Source organism: Cnephaeus nilssonii (assembly GCF_951640355.1).
Source record: "Cnephaeus nilssonii genome assembly, chromosome: 20".
Classification (NCBI taxonomy): Eukaryota; Metazoa; Chordata; class Mammalia; order Chiroptera; family Vespertilionidae; genus Cnephaeus; species Cnephaeus nilssonii.
This window is the reverse complement of record NC_137091.1, coordinates 38,840,920-38,858,915: the sequence shown is the minus strand read 5'-3', so window position 1 is coordinate 38,858,915 and position 17,996 is coordinate 38,840,920. Positions and strand designations below refer to the sequence as shown.

The 17,996-nt window shown below is 52.1% G+C and overlaps 1 protein-coding gene across 1 annotated transcript; it reads right to left on the bottom strand.

Moving 5' to 3' along the window:
- Positions 1-6,108: 6,108 nt before the first annotated feature.
- Positions 6,109-15,872, bottom strand: LOC307092624 (cell adhesion molecule CEACAM8-like). Its single transcript, XM_079759958.1, has 3 exons — positions 15,649-15,872; positions 14,476-14,835; positions 6,109-9,557 (listed from the first exon to the last, which is right to left on the bottom strand). The coding sequence occupies exons 1-3, from the start codon at positions 15,821-15,823 to the stop codon at positions 9,271-9,273; spliced, it is 822 nt and encodes a 273-aa protein (XP_079616084.1). The 5' UTR covers positions 15,824-15,872; the 3' UTR covers positions 6,109-9,270.
- Between the last annotated feature and the right edge of the window lie 2,124 nt (positions 15,873-17,996).

Below are 17,996 nucleotides of genomic sequence, written 5' to 3'. Positions count from 1 at the left end.
GCCTGGGCTCCGGGATAATCTTCTCGGCCCCACAATGATGGTCTGGGACCCGGATGTAGGTCTGGATGCTGCGAGAGAGGTGTGGTCAGTAGGGGGCGCTATGGGCCCAGGTGGGAGGTTTGGTTCAAGGGCAGGATTCGGGATGATGAAATGGTGGTCAGGACTAGCCTTGATATTTAGACTGCAATGAAGGAATAGGCACTGTGTTCTAGTCTGGGTCCCCCAAATGGCCTTCTGGTCCTCGCTATAAAGGTCTGGGACCCAGATGGAGGTCTGAGCCCTGGATGGAGGTCTGGGTCTTGTGAAGGCAGTTCAGACCGGGGAGGGAGGTATGAGCCCCGGGGGACGGTCAGGTACCTCAACTGGACATCTGGGTTATGGAATGGTCGTCTGGGTTACAGATGGAGAAACACACAACTGATACAAGACTGAATTGTGTGTTTGAGGCCTGGGCCCCAGGATAATCTTCTTGGCCCCGCCATGAGGGTCTGGGACCCGGATGTAGGTCTGAGCCCCGGATGGAGTTCTGGGTCCTGTGAGGGCTGTGAGGGCCGGGGTGGGAGGTCTGGCCCCGGGGGGCGGTCTGGTACCTCAACTGGACATCTGGGTTATGGAATAGTGGTCTGGGTTACGCATGGAGATCTAGTCCCCTGATACAACACCTTGCTCAGAGTTTGTGGCCTGAGCCCCGGTTTGGCCTTCTCGGCCCCGACATGAAGGTCTGGGACCCGGATGTAAGTCTGAACCCCGGATGTAGGTCTGGGTGCTGGGAGAGAGGTGTGGTCACTAGGGGGCGCTATGGGCCCAATCGGAGGTTTGGGTCAAGGGCAGGACCTCAGGTTGATGAAATGGTGGTCAGGGCTAGCCTTGATATTTAGACTCCAATGCGGGAATAGGCACTGGGTTCTAGACTGGGTCCCCCGAACGGCCTTCTGGTCCTCACTATAAATGTCTGGAATCCAGATGGAGTTCTGAGCCCTGGATGGAGGTCTGGGTCTTGTGAAGGCAGTTCTGACCAGGGAGGGAGGTATGAGCCCCGAGGGGGTGGTCTGGTACCTCAACTGGACATCTGGGTTATGGAATGGTGGTCTGGGTTACAGATGGAGAAACACATAACTGATACAAGACTGAATTCTGTGTTTTAGGACTGGGCCCCGGGATAATGTTCTCGGCCCCGCCATGTGGGTCTGACCCGGATAGAGGTCTGGGTCCAGTGAGGGCAGTTTGGGCAGCAGAGGGAGCTCAGAGCCCCTGTGGGCGGTCTGGTACCTCACCTGGACCTCTGGGTTATGGAATGGTGGTCTGGGTTACAGATAAAGAACTACACCCCTGATAAAAGCCTGGATTCTGTGTTTGAGGCCTGGGCCCCCGGATAATCTTCTCGGCCCGCCATGATAGTCTGGGACCCGGATGTAGGTCTGAGCCCTGGATGGAGTTCTGGGTCCTGTGAGGGCCGTGAGGGTCGAGGAGGGAGGTGTGGCCCTGGGGGCGGTCTGGTACCTCAACTGGACATCTGGGTAATGGAATAGTGGTCTGGGTTACGCATGGAGATCTAGTCCCCTGATACAACACCTTGCTCAGAGTTTGTGGCCTGAGCCCCGGTTTGGCCTTCTCGGCCCCGACATGAAGGTCTGGGACCCGGATGTAAGTCTGAACCCCGGATGTAGGTCTGGGTGCTGGGAGAGAGGTGTTGTCACTAGAGGGCGCTATGGGCCCAATCGGAGGTTTGGGTCAAGGGCAGGATCTTGGGATGATGAAATGGTGGTCAGGACTAGGCTGGATATTTAGACTCCAATAAGGGAATAGGCACTTTATTCTAGTCGGGGTCCCCGGACTGGCCTTCTGGTCCTCGCCATATAGGTCTGGGACCCGGATTGAGGACTGAGCCCGGGTGGAGGTCTGGGTGCTGGGAGGGCAGTTCGAGTGAGGGAGGGAGGTCTGGAGCCTGGGGGCGGTCTGTTACCTTAACTGGAAATCTGGATATGGAATGGTGGTCTGGGTTACAGATGGAGAACTACACCCTTGATAAAAGATTTGATTCTGTGTTTGAGGCCTGTGCCGAGGATAATCTTTTCAGCCCCGCCACGGTGTTCTGCAACCCGGATGGAGGTCTGAGCCCCGGATGGAGGTCGGGGTTGTGTGAGGGGTGTTCAGGCCAGGGAGGGAGTTCTGGGCCCCATAGGCTGTCTGGTACCTCACCTGAACATCTGGGTTATGAAATGGTGGTCAGGGTTACAGATGGAGTACTACAACCCTGATACAAGCCTGGATTCTGTGTTTGAGGCCTGGGCTCCGGGATAATCTTCTCAGCCCTGCCATTATAGTCTGGGACCTGGATGTAGGTCTGGGTCCTGTGAGGGCAGTTCGGGCAGCGGAGGGAGGTCTGAGCCCCTGGGGGCGGTCAGTATCTCACCTGGACATCTGGGTTATGGATGGTGGTCTGGGTTGCAGATAGCGAACTATACCCCTGATAAAAGCCTGGATTCTGTTTTTGAGGCCTAGGCCCCGGGATAATCTTCTCGGCCCCGCTGTGATAGTCTGGGACCAGGATGTAGGTCTGACCCTGATGGAATTCTGGGTCCTATAAGGGCCATGAGGGTCGGGGAGGGAGGTCTGGCCCCGGGGGCAGTCTGGTACCTCAACTGGACATCTGGGTTATAGAATGGTCGTCTGGGTTACAGATGGAGAACCACACAACTGATACAAGACTGAATTGTGTGTTTGAGGCCTGGGCCCCCGGATAATCTTCTCGGCCCGCCATGAGGGTCTGGGACCCGGATGTAGGTCTGAGCCCCGGATGGAGTTCTGGGTCCTGTGAGGGCTGTGAGGGCCGGGGTGGGATGTCTGGCCCCGGGGGGCGGTCTGGTACCTCAACTGGACATCTGGGTTATGGAAAAGTGATCTGGGTTACGCATGGAGATCTAGTCCCCTGATACAACGCCTTGCTCAGAGTTTGTGGCCTGAGCCCTGGTTTGGCCTTCTCGGCCCCGACATGAAGGTCTGGGACCCGGATGTAATTCTGAACCCCGGATTTAGGTCTGGGTGCTGGGAGAGAGGTGTGGTCACTAGGGGGCGCTATGGGCCCAATCGGAGGTTTGGGTCAAGGGCAGGATCTCAGGATGATGAAATGGTGGTCAGGACTAGGCTGGATATTTAGACTCCAATAAGGGAATAGGCACTTTTTTCTAGTCTGGGTCCCCGGACTGGCCTTCTGGTCCTCGCCATATAGGTCTGGGACCCGGATTGAGGACTGAGCCCCGGAAGGAGGTCTAGGTGCTGGGAGGACAGTTTGAGCGAGGGAAGGATGTCTGGACCCCGGGGGCGGTCTGTTACCTCAACTGGAAATCTGGATTATGGAATGGTGGTCTGGGTTACAGATGGAGAACTACACCCTTGATAAAAGATTTGATTCTGTGTTTGAGGCCTGGGTCCCAGGATAATCTTTTCAACACGGCCAAGGTGTTCTGAGACCCCGATGTAGGTGTGAGCCCCGGATGTAGGTCTGGGTCCTGTGAGGGCAGTTCGGGCCTGGGAGGGAGGTCTGAGCCCCCAGGGGTTGTCTGGTTCCTCACCTGGACATCAAGGTTATGGAATGGTGGTCTGGGTTACCCATGTAGATCAAGTCCCCTGATACAACACTGTTTTCGGAATTGGTGGCTTGTGACCATGGTAGGCCTTCTGGGCCCCGCAATGATGGTCTGGGACCCGGATGAAGGTCTGAGCCCCAGATGTAGGTCTGGCTGCTGGGAGAGAGATGTGGTCAGTAGGGGGCGCTATGGGCCCAGGTGGGAGATTTGGCTCAAGGGCAGGACCTCAGGATGATGAAATGGTGGTTAGGACTAGCCTTGATATTTAGACTCCAATGCGGGAATAGGCACTGGGTTCTAGTTTGGGTCCCCCGAATGGCCTTCAGGTCCTCGCTATAAAGGTATGGGGACCCAGATGGAGGTCTGAGCCCTGGATGGAGGTCTGGGTCTTGTGAAGGCAGTTCAGACTGGGGAGGGAGGTATGAGCCTAAGGGGGCGGTCTCGTACCTCAACTGGACATCTGGGTTATGGAATGGTGGTCTGGGTTACAGATGGAAAACCACACAACTGATACAATACTGAATTCTGTGTTTGAGGCCTGGGCCCCGGGATAATCTTCTTGGCCCCACCATGAGGGTCTGAGGCCCGGATGGCTGTCTGGGTCCTGTGAGGGCAATTCGGGCAGCGGAGGGAGGTCTGAGCCCCTGAGGGCAGTCAGGTACCTCACCTGGACATCTGGATTATGGAATGGTGGTCTGGGTTACAGATAGAGAACTGCACTTTTGATAAAAAGATTTGATTCTGTGTTTGAGGCCTGGGCCCCAGGATAACCTTTTCAGCCCGGCCAAGGTGTTCTGCGCCCCAGATGTAGGTCTGAGCCCCAGATGTAAGTCTGGCTGCTGGGAGAGAGGTGTAGTCAGTAGGGGGTGCTATGGGCCCAGGTGGGAGGTTTGGCTCAAGGGTAAGACCTCGGGATGATGAAATGGTGGTGAGGACTAGCCTTGATATTTAGACTCCAATGCGGGAATAGGCACTGGGTTCTAGTCTGGATCCCCCGAATGGCCTTCTGGTCCTTGCTATAAAGGTCTGGGACCCAGATGGAGTTCTGAGCCCTGGATGGAGGTCTGGGTCTTGTGAAGGCAGTTCTGACCAGAATGGGAGGTATGAACCCCAGGAGGTGGTCTGGTACCTCAACTGGACATCTGGGTTATGGAATGGTGATCTGGGTTACAGATGGAGTACTACAACCCTGATACAAGCCTGGATTCTGTGTTTGAGGCCTGGGCCCCGGGATAATCTTCTTGGCCCCGCCATGAGGGTCTGGGATTCGGATGGAGGTCTGGGTCCTGTGAGGGCAGTTCGGGCACCGGAGGGAGGTCTGAGCTCCTGGGGGCGGTCTGGTACCTCACCTGGACATCTGGGTTATGGAATGGTGGTCTGGGTTCCAGATGGAGAGCTACACCGCTCATAAAAGCCTGGATTCTGTTTTTGAGGCCTGGGCCCCGGGATCATCTTCTTGGCCCTGCTATTATAGTCTGGGACCTGGATGTAGGTCTGAGCCTCGGATGGAGTTTTGGTTCCTGTGATGTCCGTGAGGGCCGGGGAGAGAGGTCTGAGTCCCTGGGGGTGGTCTGGTTCCTCACCTGGACATCAGGGTTATGGAATAGTGGTCTGGGTTACCCCTGGAGACCAAGTCCTCTGATACAACACTGTTTTCGGAGTTTGTGGCCTGTGACCATGGTTGGCCTTCTCGGCCCCGCAATGATCGTCTGGGACCCGGATGTAGGTCTGAGCCCCGGATGTAGGTCTGAGCCCCAGATGTAGGTCTGGGTGCTGAGAGAGAGGTGTGGTCAGTAGCGGGCGTTATGGGCCCAGGTGGAAGGTTTGGCTCAAGGGCAGGACCTCAGGTTGATGAAATGGTGGTGAGGACTAGCCTTGATATTTAGACTCCAAAGCGGGAATAGGCACTGGGTTCTAGTCTGGGTCCCCCAAATGGCTTTCTGGTCTTCGCTATAAAGGTCTGGGACCCAGATGGAGGTCTGAGCCCTGGATGGAGGTCTTGGTCCTGTGAAGGCAGTTCGGACCGGGGAGGGAGGTATGAGCCCCGGGGGCGGTCTGGTACCTCAACTGTACATCTGGGTTATGAAGTGGTGGTCTGGGTTACAGATGGAAAACCATACAACTGATACAAGACTGAATTCTGTGTTTGAGGCCTGGGCCCTGGGATGATCTTCTCGGCCCCGCCATGATGGTCTGGGATCCGGATGAATATCTGAGCCCCGGATGTAGGTGTGTGTCCTGGTAGAGAAGTCTGGGTGCTGGGAGAGATGTGTGGTCACTGGGGGGCGCTATGGGCCCAGCTTGGTTGAGTGTTACAAATAGAAAAATCCCCAGGTTAGGGGACCAGAGGGGCTATCTGAGTGGTGCTGACAGACCCAAGACATAGCAAGGCTGGAGTGAGAGAGTCTCATCCTCTCAGGTGAAAGGTTCTCCATCAGCCTTGCTACTGCAGTTGTGCTCCAATGCTCTCATAATTTTTAAACAAACAAATTTCAATATTTACAAACAATGTCAAGTTAAACACTAGCATGGATTTATTAATAAGCTTTGGATTTTCACTTCTGTGTTTTGTGGACTGCTGTATGCACAGCTATTGTGTTACCGAAAACTGGAGAAGAACCAAGCAATACTTAGATGGAGTTACATTTATTACACGTGGGTCCAGAGGAAAATGTCTCTCAAATTCTGGGCCTCAACATGGAGGAATTTTCCCTATTAATATGTTTTTACCTTCTTTGTCTCCCAAATATGGGGTGTTTCCGGCCCCTTTTGCAAGTTCTTAAAGAGCCCCTATGAGCCCCTTGAGACCTCAACCAAAGGCTTGGCCTGGTGCCAGCACTGATTATTTTGTCTGGGGAAGGTTTAATGGCCTCTCTGAAGTGATGAGAGAGAATCATTGATTGGCTTCTGCTGCCTCCTGCATGCCCCACACTGGGGAATGAGCCCACAACCCGGGCATATGCTCTGACCCGGAATCGACACGTAACCACTGAGCCACACCAGCTGGGCTGTACCACAGCTTTTTTATCCATTCATCTATTGATGGGCAGTTGGACTGCTTCCAAATCTTGGCTGTTGTAAATAGTGTTGCAACGAACATAGGGTTCCATAAATTCTTTCGAATTAGTGTTTTGGTTTTCTTCAGATACATTCCCAGAAGTGGAATTAGTGGGCTAAACGGCAGTTCCATTTTTAACTTTTGAGGGACCTGTATACTGCTTTCCACAGTGGCTGCGCCAATCTGTATTCCCACCAACAGTACACAGGTTTCCCTTTTCTCCACATGCTCACCAACACTCGGTTGTTGACTTATTGATGATAGTCATTCGGACAGGTGTGAAGAAATATCTCACAGTGGTTTTCATTTGCATCTATCTGATGATTAGTAACGTTGAGCATCTTTTCATATATTGATTTGCCATCTGTATGTCCTCTCTGGAGTAGTATCTATTCAGGTCCTTTGCCCATTTTTAAATCGGGCTGTTTGGGGGTTTTTTGGTGAAGGACACTTTCTGATGAATATGTCAGATACGTGCCCCAGGGACTCAGCTCCTCCAAACTTAAGTCATTCATGGGGCCCGACAGGTCAGGCAGGTCAGGCAGGGACCAGTCAGCATGCAGGGCCAGGCTGGGGCAAAGTCACCTCCCATGGGCAGTGTCCCCAAGACATACTCTGGGAGGGGAGACCTGGCAGGGCCCCAGATGGACCTCATGCCACCACTTCCCTCAGAGCTCACTGTCCCCATGGCCTTTGAGATGAGGGGCAGCTTGTTCGATCTCCCTCACCCTTCTCTTTGCTTCTATCCATTCCTCACACCAGGTCCTGCCCTGTCCCCAGGTTTCTCTCCATCCCACTGAGCACCTTCCACAGGCATCCCCCTGCATCAGAACCTCCCAACCTCCTGCTGCCTCCCCGAGAGCCCTCCCCAGAGATGTGGTTGGATTGCTGGACCTCTCTGGGGAGGCCTGAGGGACTGAGTGGGAGCTCAGTCACCAGTCAGCTGCCCAGATGGGAACATGGGGTGCTCCTCTCCTGGGGACCTCAGCCCTGTCCCTTTTCTGGATGAGGCCCCTCCGCTTTCCACAGTGAACAGGGACCCACCCTGTGCTCAGACTGGCAATGCTGAGGTGGGCCAATTATACCCTGAAGACAAGTGTGGAAAGAGGGAATGGAGCTCACTAGGATGACTGAGTTGTGAGAGGAGCTGAGGCCTGTGGAGGAGAGAGGTCAGTACCGCTGGTGAGTCCCATAGGCACTGGATGTTGTCTTCTAGCTTAGGGCGCCCCCTGAAGTTGTGCAATTTGTGCCCACCTGTGTGCAGCTATCCACATGGAGTCAGGAAGAGTGTAGGGGCAGCTTCCTTTCAAGTGGGGTTCAGGGATATGCAGTTCCCTGGGCCCCTGAATAAAGGAAGATCCCAGCAGGAGCGCCTCCTGGGCCCTGAGAGGTTCAGGGGAAAGACAAGGACAGGTGCCCACGTGGCCAACCTCTGCAGGGATGGCTGGGTGTCCAGGATCCCTGTTGCCTAGTGAGGTGAAAGCCATTCCCTGGAGACTGAAGATTGGGGTTGCTGCCCAGGAGGGCAAAGTCTGCAGGAGCTGGAACAGGCATGGAGAGTGTGAGATGCCCATGACTTTGGGGTTTACCTCTAGCATGAATCCGCCTGGGCTGCTATCCCCTATGAGCAGGTGTGCCGGGGTGCATCTTCTGTGGCAATGGGGAAACCTCATTTGGAGAGAGATCTTGTCCTGCATGGGTTCCTCTATCATTGAGTCTCAGCACAGGAAGTCCCTGTCTCTACAGCAGAATCATGTCCCTGATTCACACATTGCCATTTAGGAGGCACCTCTCAGGTAGGCTGATGTGTGGTGGGGTCTGTAGATGAGGGTGGAACCTGCCTGGAGACTTCCTTCACTCCAGGCTTCACCTTGTCCCAGGGTCTCAGCATGAGACCTGGGCTCTCTGATCCTCTTCCCTCCCACCTTTGAGAAGGACGATGTGGACAAATTGGTTTGTGTTGAGTGCATTTCATTTCGATCTTACCTCCTGTCTATTCCCATTGTCCATGTCAGAGTCTAGGCGCCATCTACACAACCCCCTTAAGGAGGCACAGAGCTCAGATTCCTGCGAGCTCATCACGTGCTCCCACCGGTCATTTCACGACCACTGCCCATCCTCTGAGGAACTCGGTGTTGCCTCCACTGTGGAGATGGTGCAACTGAGATCAAGCAGAGATGGGTTCTGGTGTGGAATGTGACCTTGAGTCAACAATAACGACAATGTCAGTTCACATTTTTGAGCATGTATTGACTCAATGCAAGTCTTGTAAGGACTTTCCACCTTTGTCACTGACTAATCACAAGGAACCTATTTAGAAAGTGCATCATAGCTATCATTTTCAGATAAGAAAAAATTTATCCAGCCTGGCAGGTGTGGTTCAGTGGTTAAGTGTTGACCTATGAACCAGGAGGTCACAGTTCCATTCCCAGTCAGGGCACATGCCCAAGTTGGGGGCTCAATCCCCAGTGTGGGGTGTGCAGGAGGCAGCCAATCAGTGATTCTCTCTCATCCTTGATGTTTCTATCTCTCTCCCTCTCCTTTCCTCTTTGAAATCAATAAAAATATAGTTTTTTAAAAGAAAAAATTATTCAGAACTTAAGAGCATAGAGGAAGCGAGGAGGATTACCCATAATACACATTCAGCCTGAAGGGGTCACTTTTGCTGGAACTGACGGGATTGAAGACCTCACACTGATAACCCCCAGCGTCCTCCCTCCTGACGGGGTCTATGGTGAGGGTGCTGTTGTCCTTGGACAGCTTCATCCTGTCCTTGTGAGGTAGAATCTGGTTCTTGAAGAGCCACCGGATGGAGATCCCTGTGTCATTTGTGAGGCAGGTCAGGACCACGGTGTCCTTATGCTCTGTGACTGTGGCATTGCTGGCTCGGATGGAGGGCTTTCCCACTGGCTCTGTGGAGAAACAGAGGAGGTGACTGACTGGGAGTAGGCTCCTTCCTCAGAGATGTCAGCCACTCACAGGCCACAGTGGTCTCTGTAAAGGGCACCAGAAGGTGGCCCTGACCTCTGCAGGATGAGTATTTTGTTCAGGTGACAATGTGTAAGAGGGGGCTGCACCTCTTCTCTGACCCCAGATCACCCCAGGATGATGCCTGACCTGTCCCCATGGACATCTCTGTATAAGCAACACCAGGAACACCTTTTCAGCCCATGTCTCCTATAGCCTCATTCTCAGGTGGAGTTTTTTCTGAGCAGGGCAGGCAGGGGCCAGTCAGCATGCAGGGCCAGGCTGTGTCCTGCGACCTCATTCTCAAGTGGAATTTTTTTTTTTTACAAACATATTGATCCTTTTCTAGAACTTTCTTTGATTTCAAAAAAGATCAGCTCCTGCTCCTCATGTAAACTTCATGCATGTTGGGGAAGGCAAGCTTACCACCTCAGTCCATTTCTGGGGTCAGGGAAACTTTACAGAAGTGAAAAAGTATCTACCTCTTGTTAAATAATTTATTGGGCAATAAAAACAGCCCAGTCCAGTTTTCATGATCTTGGACCTGGAGAGGTTCCATCTAAAGGATTTCTCAATCTGAACAGGACTTTACTTCCTGGTCTGTGATTGGATATTGCCATGAAGGACATCTCTAGAGAGAAGAGGTTTTAACAAAAGGCAGAGACTACAGGAATAGAAGAAAATTATTTGATATGCTAAAGGCCACACATGAAAGCTCACAGCTAACATAACTCCCTGTGGAGAAACTCAGAAAACATTACTAAGGTCATGAACAAAACAAGGATGCTGCTTTCACCATTTCTATTCTCTACGCTACTGGAAGCTTGGCTGGAGCAATCAGGCAAGAAGATGGAATAAAAGGCATACAAACTGGAAAGAAAGAAGAAAATTATGTCTTTTAACAGATGACAATTTTAGATGTAGAAAACCCTAAATATTCCACATATAGGGAAAAAACTGTTAGAACTAATGATTTCAGTGAAGTTGAAGGAGACAAAAATCAACACTCAGCATCATTTCTATTTCTTTACAACAACAATGAACAATCCCAAAATGAAATTAAGAAAACAGTTCCATTTACAACAGCATCAGAAATAATAGAATACTTAGGAATAAACTTAACCAATACATGGGAGATGTATACATGGAAAACTACCAAACATATTTGAGAGGAAACAAATAAATGGAAAGACATCCATGTTCATGGATTGGAAGACACACCCCCCCCCCCGCCCCAACTACCTACGTATTTAATGCAATCCCCATCAAAATCCCAATGATTTTTGGGGGGCAGAAATAGAAAAATCCTTCCTAGAACTCATATGGAATTTTAAGGGCCCCAAATGGTTGCAACGATCTTTAAAAAGAAGGATGAAATTGGAAGTCTCATACTTCCTGATTTCAAAACTTACTAAAGAGCTAAAGTAACCAAAATAGTGTGTCACTGGCATAAAGACAGACATATAGTCCATGTAATAATGCAACAGAGACCCAGAAATAAAAACCTCGGTTATGTGATCAAATGGTTACAATAAAGGAGCCAAGGCCATTCAATGGAAAAAGGACAGTCTTTTCAACAAATGGTGATGAACAACTTTATCCACAAGGAAATGAATGAAGTGGACCATTGTCTTATACTGTGAACAAGAATTAATTCAAAATGGATTTAACTCTAGAGGTAGGACCTAAAACTATAAAACCCAGAAGAAAATATAGAGGAAAGCTTAATGACATTGGATTTGGAAATTATTTCTTGAATATGACACTAAGAACACATGCCCCCCAAAAAAAGAATAGAAAAAAAAACTAATAAACTGGACTGGATAAAAATGAAAAACTGTTCATCAAAGGACACAATCAACAGAGTGAAAGGTGACGTATGGAATGAGGGAAAATACTTTGTAAATCATATATAGGATGAGGGGTTAATGTCCAGAATATGTAAAGATCTCCTACAACTCAACAACAACAAAACCAAATAACCAGGGTTGAAAAGTAGGCAAAACACTTGAGTAGACATTTCTCCAGAGAAGATATACAAATGGCCAATAAGCCCAGGAAAAGACGCTCAACATCACTATCACTAGGAAAACACAAATCAAGACCCTTGGGGTTGAAGTTGTTGCTAGTGATGTTGGGTGTGGTTAACTCTGTGCAGGTAACAAAGAGAACACTGCTCTGTGTGGTACCTTCGCTTCCTCCAAAGGCATCGTCAATCAGAGTTGGACCTCTCACCTCTCAGCCAACTTAAGTCCTCATAAGAGTAAAGCGGGGGGTGGGGGGCGGGGGGCGGGGAGAGAGGGGCGGAAAGTAAAGCAGGCCAGTATATCACAAGATAAACACATGGGGATCTGAGAGCTCAAACTCTATATCTGAGGAAAAGTACAGACTTTCTCAGGTGTCCATTAACTATCTTTGGTCATGGAAAGACACAGGATGGGGAGCTAGAGACCACCCTGCACTATCCTGGTTCTTCACTGAACAGCTGACTGCCTGGCTGACCAGGGGCTACTTCTTTCAGCAGCACAGACCTCCATCACCCAGCTGAAGTGTGTTTCTATGAGGCACCATTTCCCAGGACATCCTAGAGACTGGGGTTGGAGCAGAAATTACGCATGGAATCCAAGAGCAAGCTGGTGGTCAGTTGACTACTCAGGCCCCGGGGCCAAGAGCTGGGTCAGGCCTTCCCAGGTAAGTGTGACTGACATGCGCCAGTGAGCCAATAAATGACAGAGCAGAGTCCAAGGAATGAGCTAGAAAAGAGTGAAGGGACAGACAGGAGCTGACTGTGGCAGCAGAACCATGTGCTCTGCCCTTGGTCATTCTCCCTCTGCTGAGGGCAGGGGAGGACTTGTGCAGATGCAGATGCAGAAGGGGTGATGGACAGCAAGAGGGGAGCATGGATTGCTGACATTCTGGCCCTTGTGGACCGTTTGTGTTTGGTGGTTATGAAAGAAACTTGAAAGGAATTTAAAGTATTTCATATGTGAAAAGTATTATTAATACCTAGGAGCCTAAGACCAATAGCAAAAAAGACTATTCTCTCTCTCTCTCTCTCTCTCTCTCTCTCTCTCTCTCTCTCTCTCTCTCTCTCTTTCTCTCTCTCTGTTTTGTTGTTGCTACTCTTCACCCAAGGATATTTTTCCCATTGATTTTTAGAGGGAGTAGAAGGGAGGGATAGAGAGAGAAAAAAACATCAATGCCAGAGAGACACATTGATTGATGGCCTCCTGCAGGCGCCCCAACTAGGGCCAGAGATCAGGCCTGCAACCAAGGTATATGCCCTGTCCACTGAGCAAAACCACAGGTCAATGCTCTGTCCACTGAGCAAAACCAGCCAGGGCAGGAATGACTATTTCTCTAGAGAGCAGCAAAGGGCCTGAGACATGGGTCTCAGCCCCTAGATGGACAGGGAGCCTGTCCCATGTGACCAGAATTCCAAGGATTCGGCAGCCAGGTTCCAGTCTCTGAAGAGATTTGGAATCATTCATTCATTTGTTCACCATTTATTTCTTCCTAATTCATCAAAAGCAATTGGGTGTTTGTTACACGTAGGTCCCTGAACTGGTTGCAGGTGTAGAGTGAGGAGTGAGAAGGCAAAGTCCTTTCCTTTATATCCAGTGAGCGTGACACCAACACACAGGAAGCAAATAAGTGGTTTCAAGTTCAGTGCAGGGAGGGAGTGCAGGGAGGCGTGGATCAGCCACCTGAGGGGAAGGCCTGGGCGTTCCCAGCACTGACTCTGATTGTTACTGCAGGTAATTTTGTTTTAGCATAAAAACAGACTAATTCTCCATTTCCTTTCCTTCCCCAGACCAGAATCTCTCCCTCTGAGCTGAGGACCCCTAAGAAGAAAGGATCTGAACCAATGGTTGGTCTAGGGAACCACAGACACCTAATAGGCCCCTGGAGTGGAGGAGAGGACAGGGATCTGGCTGCAGACAGACCTGAGGTGACTCTGATCAGCTGCTCATGGTCTGTGGGACTCCGCTTTAGTGACTGTATTTCCCTGTGCCTCGGTTTCCTCTCAATGTAGGAGGATGAATATTTGACTGCCAGGTTGTCAATAAAATATTCACAGCTTCTGACCTAAATCCTGGGCTGATCCCTGGTGGATGAGGAGCTGCCCTCACCCCCCCCACACACACACCCCCAAGCATCATCTCTCCTCTTTTCCTTCCTGAGGATGCTGACCTTTCTCTGGACTCTTCTAAGTCCCCCAGGGAAGTTAGCCAAATGCCTGGCCACCTTGTCCATCTGTGCTCTCCACACACAGTCTCAGGTGAAGGGCCAGGCTCCGTCCTTGCCCAGATGTGGCTCTTGGGGCTGAGCTCTGGCTGGTGACCAGCTCAGGAGCCTTGTGACTTGGGCACCTGGGAAGTAATTGCTCCCGGTCAGCCCTGCCCACAAACCAAATCCAACATGGCATGGGCTCCCCAAAGTCCCTGGAATCAGAAGCCTGGGATCAAAGGTCTGGGGAGGGACTGACTGGGCTGAACTTCTGTGTGAGGATCCTAGGGGCCCCTGAGTCCACGCCCTGACCGATCCCTGCAGAGCCTGTCTCAGGGTCATGGTCATGGGGAGGGGCCCAGGGGCCTGGATAAGACTGGTCTCCCTCTGCTGAGTCACTCCCATCAGACTGGTCCTTCTCTCTGTGGAGAATGTCTGCAGGGCTGGAATCCGGGAGGGGAACTCTGACCTTAGGAAGTTTGTCTCCACTGGGTGTGTCCTGCACTAAATGCCCAAACCCAACCTGGGACATGATGCAGAGGGGGATGGAGACAGAGTCCAGGGATGTCAATCCTGTGTGTGCAGTAGAATATACCCCACCCGATACCCAGAGGTCAGAGAGCAATCACTCACGGTATACACGGAGCTGTCCAGTTACTATTTCACCTTGAAAATTTCCTTTTATGGCTAGTAGAGTGTAGTTCCCTGTGTCCTTCAGGGTGGCCTTCTTCAACAGCAGGGATCCATTGGGGTATATTGTCGCTCCTTGGCTGTATGCAGGTCCTGGGTGTATTTCTTGAGCATCTATTACATATGATGCAATTTGAAGGTCGCTGTCCACACTTTGCCCTTTGAACCAGACATAGCCTCCAAGAAATCCAGGCAGGTTGTGGACCCGGAGAAGCACGTCCTTCCCTTCGGCAGCATTGGGCGGCACTGATTCAATAGTGAGCTGGGCAGTGGTAGGCAGGCTCCAGAGGGTTAGGAGTGAGGCTAGGAGGGAAGAGAGAAGTTGATCAATATGTCTCTTCATCTCTCAGTCTTGGTGTGTGTGTGTGCGTGTGTGTCTCCGTTGGTCAAGGTTAGCAGCATGGCCACCATGACTTCAGCACCTCTGACCTTATTTCTTCTGTTTTGAATACTATTACCCAGGTGTCTGCCCTCAGACCCCTGCTGACACTCAGGGGTGTCCTTGGGAGACCCCTTCCCTGATGACCTCCTCTAAAGACCTCTGTCTTCACTCTCTGACCTGTCCCCGGGCTGTTCCCTGCATGACACTAGGGGGGACCTGACATCTCATCTAGATCTTCCCTTGTATGCCTCCTCCCATAGAACATGAGCTCCATGGGGGCAGGGGCTTGTCTGATCGTGTTGCACCCCCAGTGCCTGCAGCAGGCTGTGAGCACCTGTGGGTGAATGAGTGAGGGTTGCAGGGTCCTGCACCTCCTGGGAGGTATCTGCCCATTTCTGAGCTTGGTGGTAAGGTTTAGCACCCCTGGTTAAGTGTTTTGCCTCCTGACATAAATTGTGATTATTGTCATTGGTTTCTAAAACTTATTGTTCAGAAATTATTAACTTTAGAAACACACAGCAGTCAAGGTGTTCCTGCCCCTCACCCCTTCTAGATCATGGGATTGTCCTGCTGCTGAGCCCCCTCCCCCAACCTACTCTGTTCCCTTATCCTCTCTCCTCAGGTCCAAACAGAAGCCCTCTGTCCCCTCTCAGAGCACTGTGCTTCACAGGAGACCCCAGCCAGTCTCTGTCTCCCCTTTTCCTGTCCACCCCCAGGTATTGTCCCCTCCTTACCGGCCAGCAGGAGCCCCTGCCAGGGGATGCTCCCTCTGTGCACCGGGGCTGAGGGGGACTTCATGGTGTCTGCTGTCTGTTGTATCCCTCCCTCTGTGAGAAGAGCTGGGAGAATACTCCCAGGCACCTCTGTTCTGGTTGCGTGGGATCTGCTGTTTTTTTCCTTCCAGTGCATTGAACCTCCTCCCAAGGCAGGAATGCTTCCCGGTCACGTGGGAGGGGGCGGCGTCTATCCCTAGTTCTCTCCTTCTCCCTTCCCTCTCATTCTCGAGTCCCCTGTCCCCTCCTTCCCTTTTCCTTCTGTCTACTTTTCTGTTTCCTGGGAACTGCTGAAGCTTCGGTTTCTTTGATTATCCACCACACACAGACACACAGACACACAGACACACACGTCCTATTGGAACAAACACAAGCCTGGAATGTTGGGGTGTGTGGGTCTCAGGCATCCCCTAGAGCCCCCTCTCATCACTTGGGATTTTTCCTTCAGAGCAGGAGCCTAGGGGCCTCATCAGGAACTCTTGTCACAGGGATGTCATCACCATCGTGCATGTGAATCACCTGTGGAACTTGGTAAAGATTGCGATGCCCACGTGGCACCATAGAAACGCTGCTTCAGCAGCTGCCCAGCTAAGGTGGATACCCGCCAGGCTGAGACCCATGCTGTGTGGGTGGGGCAGCCGCTCCCCCTCTCCTGTGCACAGAGAGGGTCTCCAGATCCTGTTCAAATGCAGATTCTGACTGGACAGGTGGACCTGAGACTCTGCACACAGCCCTGGCCTCTGCTGTGGAGAGGCCTTGGGTCTGTCACCAACACAGAGAGCTCCAGGAGGCCCCAAACCTGGGGATTCCTTCCATTTGTGACCCGGACACTCATCTGGGTCTTCCCTGTGTTCTCAAATGCGCTGGGAAGGTTGGATTTCCTCCCAGCAGGAGGGCCACAGAGGTGACTCTGGGGTGAGAGAGGGGTCAGCTGAATGATGACAGGGGAGGGGACTCCCTCTCTGTCTCTAGCTGTCACCTGCCTGGCCCCTGCTTCCCGGACAGACACCCAGGACCAGGTGTCTCAGAAGGACCTGAAGTTCCCGGGGTGAAGGTGTAGGTGTCCTGTGTGTCCTCTCAAGTGAGGACTGTGCTTGGTGGTCAGATTAGATGGCTGTGGGCTCCCCGGTCCTAGGACTCAAGGTTTCAAGGAGACCCTCCCTCTCTATGCCTGTTGGCTGAGCTGTGGCTCAGGGCCTGTCCATGTGCTTCCTGATGGTCGGAGCAGCCTCTGTCCCTCCTCTGCCTGGGGGGCTTTCCTGTGGTCACCCTGCCTTCCTCATGGGTGGTGCCAACCATGGGGTGGGGCGGCAGCACTGAGACCCCTGAGAGAGCAGGTACTCCAAGGCCCCTAGAAGGAGCCGGGAACTAGGGAGGAGCCCAGAGGCCTGTTGGAGCAGGGGATGGAAATCAGGCTCTTCTGCACCTCCTTAGCCAAAGCCAGGTTCCTGTGTGCATTTCCGGTGTGCTGTCTGTGTGTCTCAATGTTGCCACCTGGAGGTCATGAAGGAGACCTGCAGCCAATGTCAGGGACAGAGCCAGGGATGCTGACCAGGCTCCAGATGCTGAGAGCTGACCCTGAGACCTGGGAGAGGTGGACTCTGACCTCCAGGCTGAGTGGCTAGTCACGGTGGGTCTCAGGCTGCCTGACTTCTTCCCAGGGCAGGGTGAGTGCAGGGAGAGGACAGGCATTGTCCAGAGAAATCCTGATCTAGTGTCAGGGGAACTGCCCCCCCAGGGGAATATGCTGTTTTAGGAGAAGCTCATTGTCCCTGAGATTTCCAAGGAAAGGCCTGGTGAGGAGTCTCTTGAGGCTTACAGAAGAGTGTGCCAGCCTGAAGGACTGGTCCTGAGAATCCCCTATGTGTGTCCCCATCACAGCATTGGGGCACTGCATCCAAGTCATCTGTGTCCCTCTCTGTCATCTGCTCTAGGCCTCCCCACAGGGCCCAGGATCTGGAGCAGCTCCACGTGAAATGTCAACCAGGGATCCTGTGGGTCCCTCTGTTAGGGGAGAAGAGGCCCCCGTGGGACCCTCAGCCCCTCTGAGATGGAAGAACCCCCAGATCCTGGGTTCTCCTGTCCCATCCTGCATGGGAAGTCCCCCTTGTTCCCCAGGACACCTTGGGCTGGTGAGATATCTTCAGGGACCACAGGAAAGTGTCCCATAGACCAGGTACCTTAGCAATGGGAGACATCCCCTGATTCCTTTGAGGTCAGGGTGGGCTCCCTTTTCCCATGGTAGTAACTCCACCTGGGATTTCTGCCAGGTCAGGGCTCTGTGAGAAGAGGAAGGATACAGACTGCGG

Bases quoted from the DNA above. Each gene is read 5' to 3' on its own strand.
- LOC307092624 (XM_079759958.1), bottom strand. From the start codon at position 15,823: ATGCACTGGAAGGAAAAAAACAGCAGATCCCACGCAACCAGAACAGAG. The intron at 14,836-15,648 runs GTAAGGAGGGGA...CTTCCCTCCTAG, and splicing joins GCAGGGGCTCCTGCTGGCCG to CCTCACTCCTAACCCTCTGG. The intron at 9,558-14,475 runs GTGAGTGATTGC...GTTTCTCCACAG, and splicing joins TGGACAGCTCCGTGTATACC to AGCCAGTGGGAAAGCCCTCC.